The 11,524-nt window shown below is 41.4% G+C and overlaps 1 protein-coding gene across 50 annotated transcripts in view; it reads right to left on the reverse strand.

Moving 5' to 3' along the window:
• Positions 1 to 11,524, reverse strand: part of SORBS1 (sorbin and SH3 domain containing 1) — a 167,213-nt gene that overhangs the window by 45,863 nt on the left and 109,826 nt on the right. For 38 of the 50 annotated variants that reach the window (XM_051800769.1, XM_051800770.1, XM_051800779.1 and 35 more), the window contains 3 exons: positions 10,966 to 11,337; positions 7,957 to 8,104; positions 2,928 to 2,957 (listed from right to left, as the gene is read on the reverse strand). In XM_051800769.1, the coding sequence (XP_051656729.1) occupies positions 2,928 to 2,957; positions 7,957 to 8,104; positions 10,966 to 11,337 (550 nt within the window). The remainder of the gene's footprint in view (positions 1 to 2,927; positions 2,958 to 7,956; positions 8,105 to 10,965; positions 11,338 to 11,524) is intronic. The other 12 variants (XM_051800785.1, XM_051800798.1, XM_051800797.1 and 9 more) reach the window with 2 other exon arrangements.

Below are 11,524 nucleotides of genomic sequence, written 5' to 3' on the forward strand. Positions count from 1 at the left end.
AGGGATTTCAGGTTGCTCTGAAGCTCTACTATGCCCTGGAGAGCTGCAGTTCAGCAACTCTTAGGCTCAGTCAAGAATTTTTTCTATGTGGATTTCTTAAGAGGAAATATCTGTAATTTTACAGTCTGTCTCATCAAGACTTTGCCAAATCCTATCATTTTTACGTCACTGCATGCATTGAAGAGAGAGAGAGATGTTTATTCACATGCACATCACCATACTGCCCAAAGCCATTAAATGTGCAGAAATCTGAAAGGGCCAGATATCAGAGGAAAGGCTCATGCACAGCAATGCATTGATCTGTTGGTACCTTGAGCAAACACAATTCTGCCCGGTGCAATTCAGTACTGAAGGATTTGCATTTAAAAGGTTGGTTTGAAATTACCATCAACCTTTAAATTTTCCTCCTCTTTAAGATAAAAACAAAACAATAATGTTTATATGTTTATGTAAAATAGTAACGTTCATAAATGTTCAAAATGGGGCAAAGCATCTATTAAATCCTTGGTTGGCATTTTCATCCTTTTCCCCCTCCCTGTGAATGTGTGTGCAGTCCTCTATGTCCCTGGTGTACAGAATTCTCCATTGTGTAGGACATATTTGGGACTCTTTACTCAGCCTGCAGGAATTGCACATGAAAAGAGCAACTGAAACTAGACCATTCTTCCATGACCTTGGGGACCAAAAAGAAGCAGGTTTTTGTATGGGGATGAGGAGAGGATGCAAACTTTAGGAAAGGTCACAACTTTTCTCCATTACTTATCATTGTCACTGCTGATGTGACTTCTGGTCTAGAAAAGTCATTATTTTCTGCAGACTAAAGAATTCAACACCAGAGAAGGGCACAAAGTCCTTCTCTAACAGGACTGGTAAACATATGTTGTTTCTCTTTGATTCCCTAGCTCCCTGCACTGGAAAAATGGCTGGCTGTTTGCCAGGCAGACCTCATCTGAAACTATGATGATAATAGTCAAAATACCTAATACAGACATAAACAACAGGGAAAATGTATTACAATCTGATTTCCCAGTGCCACCACCATGATCTAAGCAAAATCTTTATTTTTATGATTTTGCAAACACAAAACCCACCAGATGGCTCATGCTGGCCTTCTGCCAAACATTTTATTCACATTTTTAATATTAAAACATGAAGGTCTGGGAGCTACCTAGAATGACAGCGAGGGCAAAAATCTACCAGCCCCTTAAATGTATTTTGAAGGAGTTTTCAAAAATAATTTTTGGAGTGCATTTAGAACTGGTTGAAGGAGCTGGACTGAAAACCCTGGAGACAGGAAAGGCCTACTTGACAGCACAAGTTGTGTTAGGGCAAGTCCTCCCTGTGTACCCTCCAGGTAAGTCCTTCCTAGGTTCATAGGACTCAACCACTAGAACCAACTTATCTGCTGGTCCTCAGTGTGCTGGTTCTCAGGTGTGCAACACCTGTTGCACGAGTCTTTGAAGACAGAGGAACAAAAGCAGACATCTTTCGTCAAAGATTTCCTACAATATCCTACAACTTGGAGAATAATGGCTAAATGTCACCCTAACTTACTTGCCATGGTGCTCCAATAATTTCAAGAGAGTTTACAAAGATATATACCAGGCTTGGAGGTATTTAAAAATCAGAGCCAAATCTGGTGCCCAAATAACCAAATCGCACCAGTCAGCACACTCCACAGCACCTGAGCCACCCTTCTGCAACAGCAGCAGCAACATGTGGTGTTGCACAGCAAGAGAGTTTGACTGCTGTGACCAACAGGACATAAAACTCAGGGAAGAGGTGGCAGTCAGCAGCTTTGTGTGGTTGTCTGGTACACTGAGAGCAGATGCAGACCCAGCTGTACCACAGAGTACAATCCTCCAGACTGAGGATCTTTCAGGCTATAACAAACTGCTCTGTGGCTATCTGTAGTTCAGAAAACAAAGGAGGTCCTGATAATGAAGGGAAACACCTTGCAAAGGGTCAAACCAACAGGAAACCCCTGTTCTGACTTGCAGGCAAGCGTTAAACTCTCAGCCGAGTGGTGTCTGATGAGACAACAGCTACACCAAGGAAAGGAGCTGAGAGAAACCACTGTAAGCTGTTATGGAGCCTGTCACCTCAGAAGGGTAGCAGCACAGAGGAGGGACAGTCTGGGGGTGCAGCTGAAGGAACCTAGTGTATGAAGTCCAACCAGGTCAGCAACTGCCTCAGGGGCAGATTCTGTCCTAGTGGGACAGGCTTTGTTAGTCCAGGGCCCACATGGGAGAGTAGGAGCATGCAGTATTGGTTCTCTTGGGTTTCTACTGTGATACTTCAAGTGCTTAGGCACTCTCCAGGACTCTCTTCTCTCTAACCTCTCCATTTACCCCACCATGGCCACAACCAAAGAATGATAATACAGCATAATGTGCTGTTCCTGTAACACCCACTGCAGACTGAGCTACTTCTAGTTGGGGCATGGAAAGGAAAAGATGACCATGAAAATGACTTGCTCATCTTTCAAGGAGAGACTCTCACACCTGTGCAGAGAGGGGTAGCAGCACACATGCATATGTGTATATTACAAATTTACCATATATTTCTTGACATCTGGCACAAATACTTCTGCTCCTGGAGTCCTGTAAACACTGATTTTTATTTATCTTCCTCTCCCCTCACCACGCATGAGACTAACTGTACTGGATGTGTAGAGAAACATGAGAATATGCCCCCAAGGGAATAAAACTAAAGGCTCAAAAGGCAGCCGCAAAAGTCAACTAGGACAATCAAACTGTTTGTAAATCTTTTGACTTAGGAGGGACAGATGAGTAATTTAGTGTTTTGGCATATTCCTTTGCAGTTCCGGGGCAGTGTGTTTGCTAAAGGTACTCCACAAGCTACCAGCAGCAGCTTTGCTCCAGCAGAGGCAGCCATTGGGGAGTAGCAGACCTTTCACATCATACCTGCCAGGCTACTAAGCCTTTTTTGCTGTTCTGTGGTAAAGGGAGAAACAAAACAAAAAGAAATACAGAACAAATGGGTGAGACATAAACAGCAAGTGCTCTGGTGCTGCATTTCTGACAGGCAAGAAATACGCTGTAGACAGAATGGCAGCAGCTGCTGGAGAGAATCTGTTTTCAAATACCCTGCCAAAGTGACAGCCTACTGTCCCTTCTCCACACAGCAGCCTCATGGAATAATATAAATCTCATGATGCAGTGACCGATACATTTGCAAAGAGCACTTTTATTTAAATTTTCATTTTTTTGTAACATCAGAGAATGAAAATGTTGGACAGAGGATAATTCGAAAAACAGTAAAAATTCACGGAGTCGAACAACTTGACAACTAACTCTGTTACCATTAGCATGAAGTACATTTTGAAATAATACTGCTGTAGCATTTCAAAGGGATATAGGAAAGGAACAAGTCATTGTTGGTGCTTGCTGAGTCTCATCCCATACCACTGAGCACAGATTCAGTGATTTGTGCACAGACACAACTTGAAGGTTTCAATTCTCAGAATGGTCCCCTAAGTTAGGGGCCTGTCATTAATGAGTTTCTAGACTGGGACATTTGTGGTATCTTTCAGCATGTTTGACCACCCTAAAGTTGATGCTTTCTAAAAGGATGCCCATTTGTCTGGCCCAAATCACAACTGGGAATAAAACCACGAATTCTTAGTGCTCCACTCTGCTTTTTCTACTCCCTAGCAATTAATCATTTTATTTAAAGCATGAAAGCCATATGAAAAGAATAAACTATTTTACTGACATAAAAAATACAAACACTTTTGAAAGTTCATATTGTTAGTAAAAAGATTTCAAAACTTTAATATATTAAACACAACTGTTATATATTCATGATAAACCATGCCATGCAATGCCTGCCCAGGAAATAACTGTGCTTTGGGGTGGCATGTAACACTTGCCAAGTAAGTCTGCAGCAGGTCACAAATCTCCAGGTATATGGTGTTTGTTAGCAGAACCCACACCTTCACTAGACATTTGTACTAAGTGGATCATCGCAGCAAGGGAACTGAGATATTTCTCCTCTGTGCAGATCCCTTGTCAATACCTATGAACTCTGCTCTTTAACCCCAGCCTTCGGCCCTGCTAATCACTGATGGCAACCTGCTCCTGTGCATTATGTTCGTCTGAGAGCTGCCAAGGAAACAAACCCCAGTGTGTGCTGGGTAGAAGGAAGGGTTAGCAATCTGTACCAAAGAGTAGGTGGGAACCCCCTGATGCAGGGTTCACTGGTCTAAGCAAGCAATCAGCAAAAGGCTGCTGTATTATAAGAACACACAAGTGAGAAATGGCAGGATGCCCATCTCTGATTACTTGAGAGAAAAAATGCAAGTGAGAACAGCCTCAGCTTCAGTCAACACCTTCACTGAGGAGAACTATGTTGACTCACTAAACTCTTCTGACAAGAACACGTGGTTAAAAAAAGTCAGTCCTATCTCTTTTCCACAGGGAGAAAATACCACGAATTAATACAATTCTCATGAAAAAAATACTTTTTATGTGAAGAGATTTTTTTTCACTTATATCTCTATGTAGGAAAGGGAACTGCTGATGGATAGAAGCAGAAGGAGCAGGAGGTGTCTGCTACTTCACTATCCCACCTGACTAGAGACAGATTATAGCCCAGGCACACACCAACTAACTGAGGCTTTCACCCTTGATCTTGTGTTCTGGGACTGTAAGCAAAGGCCAAAAACTTGTTGGCTTTTCAGAGAAAGGGTCAAGCAGAGGGATTAAACTGCTCACAACAGTAAAAGAATGATTACATATGCCTTCAGAGTTCCTCCAGAGGAGGGAGCACTGGAGGAGAGTAAGACTTGAAACCAGTAAAAAAGAGGGAAAATGAAATAAGTATTTGAGAACATGTTGAGTGCAAAATAAAGGTGTCAAAAAGAATATTTATCCAGAACCAAACAGATTTAAAGGGAAAAAATAAATGAACAAGAAGATCTGAAATGACTTGTTTATAAGCATGAATTTTATTCACTTGATATTATTGAAATCCAGGAGAAAAAAATTCTCAGATCTGTCATCACAACTTACTAAGACCAAGCAGACAAGAAAGGATACAGTGTACTATCTGTGTTTCAAATTCCAGTACCTGTTCCTAAGTCTCTGATAGCTCAAAGTCAAAGGATTTTACATGCAGATTAACAAACTAGCAAATAAAGCACAAAATACTAAAAAGTAATAGTAATAAGTAGGTGATATCTGCTATAAGAGGTACTTCAGAGAATAAGAGAACTAGCTGCTTAAAAAACAATCAATAATCCACTGAGGAGAAAGAAAGCCACATTATCCATCTGGAAGACTAACTAAACTACTGGAAATCTCAGACTGTCAGCATTAAAACGACCTTGAAATTTCTAATTCAGAGGGCATTTCAGAGCACACAAGAGGAATTTATATTAAACATCATCTTGACAGGAAGGAATTACTTTCAGCACAAAACATAATTAACCATTAAGGGGAAGGTAAAACATAACCTAGTAACAATTTGTTATATGCCATGAGACCAAACTAATCTTGAATAGATAAGGTTCATAAAGGTGAAACTAAATATGAATCACATCAGCCAGGACAGCAATTCAATAGATAACTAAGATCTGAGAACCACTTAAAAACGATAAGTTAGCAGGAAGAAATCTTAATGCTTATGCTGGCATAAAGCCTAGATGGGAATGGAAGCATAAGGAACTGTAGGAAATCCTTAACACAAAAAGAAGGAAAACTAGGGAAATGTACACCTATAAGTAGGTACAAAATGAAAGAAAATTAAAACGGAAGCAAAAGCATTAACAGAATGTCTCAGACTCAAAAATGGAGTTTGAGGCACATGAAGAATAAACAGAAATCTAGCAATGATCTTGTTCTTTTACCAAATAGGCAGTGTGGAACTTTTAATAAGAGGGTAGAAAAGATGACAGATCTGATTACTATTTCCATTCTGCATTTGAAAAAAAAGAAGGGAAAAAAAAAAAGTATGATGTCCTACTGCCTGATGAAGAAATATTTTCCACTTCAACAGTAACTAAGGACTCTGCTAAATGACAACTGAGGTCAGATGAAAATCAGCATACTGATATAAACTGAAGTTAAGAATTTTAGAGCAGTTTTCTGCTCTAAAGAGAGCAGCTATGGAGATTGCAGCTCACTGGACCATTCACATTCAAACTCAGTATACGTCTTGGAATGCAAAGGAAACTCCACAGGACAAGGAAGAAAGCAAATGTTGTGACAATCTTTGAAAAACATTAGTTTGATGGCTGGGACATCTGTCAAGTTGACATAAATATTAATATTTTATATGAGATTTTCTAATAAATACACAGGATGACACACAATGTCAGTCAATACAACTGTATGACTTAAATGCCTTGTCAAACCAGTTCAACATGGTTCTTGGAACTTACAAGTTTGACTAATACAGATTGAAAAATGGGCATTAGAATTATATACTTCACAGACCCGATCAATTTGCTCATCAGGCCATGATCTATATCACACAAAAACATGATGAGAGAAGGCTCTTCAATCTATCAGGATACAGTATCATGACTACTAATGGTCAAAAGCAATATTCAGACAGGACAAATCGTTAACTGTGAAGGTAATTAGCAAACAGAACGATTTCACATCAGCTCTCTCAGAGCCAGTGTGTGTGTATCATCATGTTATATAAATTTCTCTCTCATGCTCCTAAAGTCTAAAGGCTCCAAATTTAATGGAAAAAAAAAAAATTACCAAAAGCATATCCCACCCCAAGAAAGTCAACAAAACCACTTTCAGATATAAAAAGGTGGCCTCAAATAAGGTTTTCTCCTCTTGAAGCAGTTGAGGAATCCAGGCACCCTCATTCAGAAACACATAAGTAAAGCTGCTTCAGATGCTAGCAAAAAAGGAAGAGATACCCACTCATTACCCCTATAAGGGGCTGGGCTACAGTGAGGACACTATCTTGAGGATCAAAGACTGAAAACTGTTTTAAAAGGGCACTGAAAATACCCCATGAGGGATTGCAAAGGAGCTGTAATTAGAATGACTACAGTATGAGAAGTGCAGGCCTTGACCCTATTTTCTGATTTTATCTTTTTCTTTGCAAAAGGTAAGCCACAGCACTGTAGGTTCCTGGAGTTTCCCAAGTCCACTAAAAATCAAGGCAAATTGGACTGCATCTGTGTGGCCTGTTATAAGCTACTGTCTTTAGTAATGCACAATGAACTGGGAGGTTGGGGTAATGCCAGCCACCAGGAGAACTAGAAAGGACAAGCAAAGTTTCCCTCTAATGTCAGAGGTAAACCGATGGAACTATTCACTCAGACAGAGCTGCTATAAGAAAGGCTTTGACTGCTGAGCATGGGAGTTCTCAAACAAGGTTGTTTTGCTCATATGCAAATCCAGAGCTCAAGGACTAGTGCAGTATGAGTTTGAGTTGACCCAGTTATGGGTAGAGGAACAAATTGCCCAGTTCAAACCTGTGGGACAGCAGATTATTTACTATTGGGCAAATCTTGTTGCAAATTCAGAGGTCAAATCTCTCCCACAGTAACAGAAAATATAGCTGTATCACCTTTTCAAGTGAGGGAGAAACTACTCCAAGCTACCTTGTTTCTACTGACAGATATACAGGAGCATACCCCCCTTTTCCACCATAACAAGACACTTGTTACCCTGCAATAGCTTATTCATTTGTCCATAGCCCAGTTAAATCCCCCCCCACACACACACATTTCAGAGAGCTTCTGATCCACATGTTTTAATTACAAAAAGTAGGCATTGTCACGCACCTCTAACCTCCTACTTGCCTGTTGTATGTTCCAGTCACTACAACTTTTTTGAGGCAGCTTTGTTAGTTCTTAGTAGTCTGGACCTAATTGTCCACAGCACACACATTCTCCAGTTCCTTGTAGCATAGCAGGTTGCTCAGTTTGAGCTACAGCTATCTATATGCAAGTCTCCTTACCTCGATTATGCTGCAGGAGGACAATAGTGGGATTGACGATTGTGGTAGAAGGATAGGCAGAGGCAGATTTGCTGATTGAAGTGATGGAGGTTGGATAGTCAGTGCCAGTGCCAGGCTGGGGCACTTCATTTAGCACAGGACCTGGGTCCTGAAAAGAAGAGCAACACATCATTAGTAACATGCAGAAGGCTGCTACACTGGGAAAATCTGAGGAAAATCCCAACATTTTAAGCTGAAAGAGAAGCATAATCACAGCAAATTTTAGTATAAAAAGCATAAGCACGAGTGTTACCCTGCTCCTTGTACATACCCTGCTTGTTGTTAATGGAATTAGTTTGCTAAGGCGGTACTATAATTATTTGGTGTTGGGTTTCACAACTCCAACCCCAAAAGAGGGCACTAAATTCATCTAGCAGACTCTTTGGAGCAAACACTAGGTGACAGAAATGAGCAAATCTGGTTGGGGGAGAAAATGCAGACATCTTTCCCCTGATACATACACACACAAATATTTTTGTTCCAAAAGTATTCCTTTCATAGCAAGTCAGACATGCAAAACTCATGCAGTTCTGGAGTAAAACATTATTACTGCAGATGGTTTGGTAAGGAAAGTCTGAGAAGTTAGCATCATCACTCAGGAGACAGTGTGATACCTACCTGATTAAAAAAATGACATAACAAAGCCCCAAAACTGACAGAGGGTAAAAGGTAGGACTCTAGCAAGGGAGATACTTAACATGGCTTTGCTGCTGGAGCACAGATAGCAATCTGTTCTTGCTCTCCTAAAGCATCCAGCTCCATTATTTGCTTATTTCAAACCCACCTCTGATATCACCACAGCTCTCACTATTCTGTAGAAATACAGGTTGTGTCAGCAGGGAGACTTTGAAAGCTAGCTCATCTTTGAAAAACCTCAGTCCAGGGATACTGGGCTTTGAGTGGTGGTAAGGGGAAAAAATAAAGAAGGGATGATGACTAAGACCGTGTGTGTGCCAGTTTAGACTGAGATTGTTCAAAGCTTCTTAAGGAATTTGGACAAACAATTACTGTTAATGGGGAATGAGCATCCAAACAAAGAGAGTATGGAACAGTGGACCAAATTCCTGCACTCCTGCTGCTCCACTGTCAGAATGAAATGCTGCAAGCCACTGATCTGTAAAATCAGCTGAGCATTCAACGGTACTTTCATCACTATTAAAAAACCCCCTGAATATGCACAGAATATTGCTCCAGAAAAATCCCTACTTCTGGCTTTTCTGGCCAAATGCAACTGCAACTCAGTGCCCTTCATACCCACCAGCATCAGAGGAAAGGACTTACAGCATCAAGCAGGGGGCTGAACAGGGGCCAGAGTGAGGTCTGGCACCAGAGCTCAGAGATAAATCATAGTGAGAATTGGCCATACTCAGAACAAGAATCTACAGTCTCTCCAACGTAGAGGGGAAATGGGGAAAAACAATCTTGTTCTGTTGGATGAAGGTGATCTTGGTCCAAGTAGCATCTGGTCAGGCCATAGACATTTCATGGGGACAGAAAAGAATCAGTGTTCTTCAGAAATACGTGTTCCCAAGAGAAAGACCCAGCCCCATTCTGCTGACTGTGATAATATTCCAAATAGTGCAATTAGGAAAAAGGAGCAAGAGGTGGGGAGAAGTATGAGCATTGGGTTTGAGCTTCACTTTGATAACTAAAATACAAACAGGAATCCCTCAAAGAAGAGGGATGCTGGCTAAGGGTAGGCTCAGGAGCCTCAAAAAAGTCACCAGAGTGGGTGAACAAAGACCATTTATATCATTGTGGAAAACAGCTCTGTGACCACATGCCTGAATTGAGCATGTCCAAAAACGTTTCAAAACTCTTATCTCAAGAAAGTCAGATACAACAAAATTTCCAGTACTCCTCTATGATTTGGATGCCTCCTGATTTTTTTCTGGAGCCTGCAGATAGGGTCCATTTAAAAAACAAACAAACAAAAACCCCCAATCAAAAATGAAACACCAAACCCAAACTGATTACTCTCTGCAATAAAACTCCCACTGATTTTAACAAAAGTAGAAAGGCCAATGCTGAGAACTTTTGAAAATATCCTCAGTTGATTTTTTCTTTCCCCCCCTCCACATGCCTGTTTGCTAGATCCCTACAGAGCCAGAGGGCAGACCAATCATCATGAGAGAAGGGGATTTCTGCTGAACTTCTTCCTTGTCCTTACAAGCAAGCATATTAAAAAAAAAAAAGGTGGTTTTAAGACTTCCAGTGCAAGAACGGTTGTGTACTTTTTGCCTCCTCTGCAACTTTAACTGAGAGCTACTTTTCCTCCTTGTCCCTGAGGACTTTTTAAAATAGTTGATGTGCTGAAAGCGGAACAAAACCTAACTCAAGAAGAACACAGTAAATTCCAGCTGTTGTGGACTGAATTCTTCAAAATTTTCAAAGACAAGCAATTCCAAAATGAAGAGCACCTACATGCCTGGAAGACACTTAGCTCAGTAACTCATAACTTGTAGGTCATTGGATACTGGCAGCAATCTTACACTGATTTCATCAGGGATTTGTGTAGACACCATATGGTCTTGTGGCTCCAAGTGGAACAGAAAGCCAGCCCTAACCTTTAACTGGTCTGCTGTTGCTGCTTTAAATGTTATTCAAACACAATTAAGGATGCTATTAAAAGAGCCTGAAGAGATCGGTTAGTTGCAGCTATTCAGTTGATACAGAATCCATCATTCTGAGCAAATCCTGTGAAGACTCTCATGGTGTGCTTCACCTGGCAGAACGGGCACAAAGGGAGCCAGTCACATGTTGCAAGAAGTCAATAGAAAGTTCAAAGCTGCACAGGGCAGGCAAAACGCATGCACTAGCACAGGACACAAACAAGGTTTCAGTTGTCATGCTGCTGGCAGGGAGTGAGTCATCGCTCCTCTCTCAAGTTTAGTATTGCAAGGAGAAAGTAATTTTAATCTGGGAATACAAATTTAGGAAAAGGGCGAGGAGGGTACTTGGCAAGCTTACTGTATGTGAGATGACTCCAGTGATTTCAGGCTTCAAGCCCCTGTGCAAAGCCCCCGTGACTGGAGGGACAAGTGAAGGTGGTGATGAGAAGAATGGCAGTTTCGGGTAAACAGAGGGTAATGTGCCAGATGTGGAAGGTGCTTGGTTATGGTGGGAGCCCCTCTGGAGATGTGGGGGAATGAAATCGTCTAAAGTTGGAAAAGTCAGGGGTGAGCCAGGAGAAACAATCTCAGGGAATGCGGAGCCTTGCCCAAAAGGAACCAGAGGCGGTGGTGGAGTGCTGGAGCTGCTTTCTTGTTGTCTGTCTGGATTAACCTGGAGGAGGGGGACTACTATAACTCCAGGCTGAGCTGTGGTGGTGGCAGTGGCATCCTGTAGGAAACAAGGTGTTGTTATGCAACGGGGTAGGATTGATACTTTAGTCGAATGCAGCCATATAGTGTCATGCAAGGAGTGTACCCAAAATGATACAAAGCCCCACCAGATTTTCTTTCCTTAGGGAGACATTCAGGCTTGCAGCCCTGGCCCCTATGAACATATGTTTTTCCACAAAAATCTT

The sequence above is a fragment of the Manacus candei genome, unplaced genomic scaffold (genome assembly GCF_025592945.1).
Source record: "Manacus candei isolate 608988 ecotype Guabito, Panama unplaced genomic scaffold, ASM2559294v1 h1tg000050l, whole genome shotgun sequence".
Lineage (NCBI taxonomy): Eukaryota > Metazoa > Chordata > Aves > Passeriformes > Pipridae > Manacus > Manacus candei.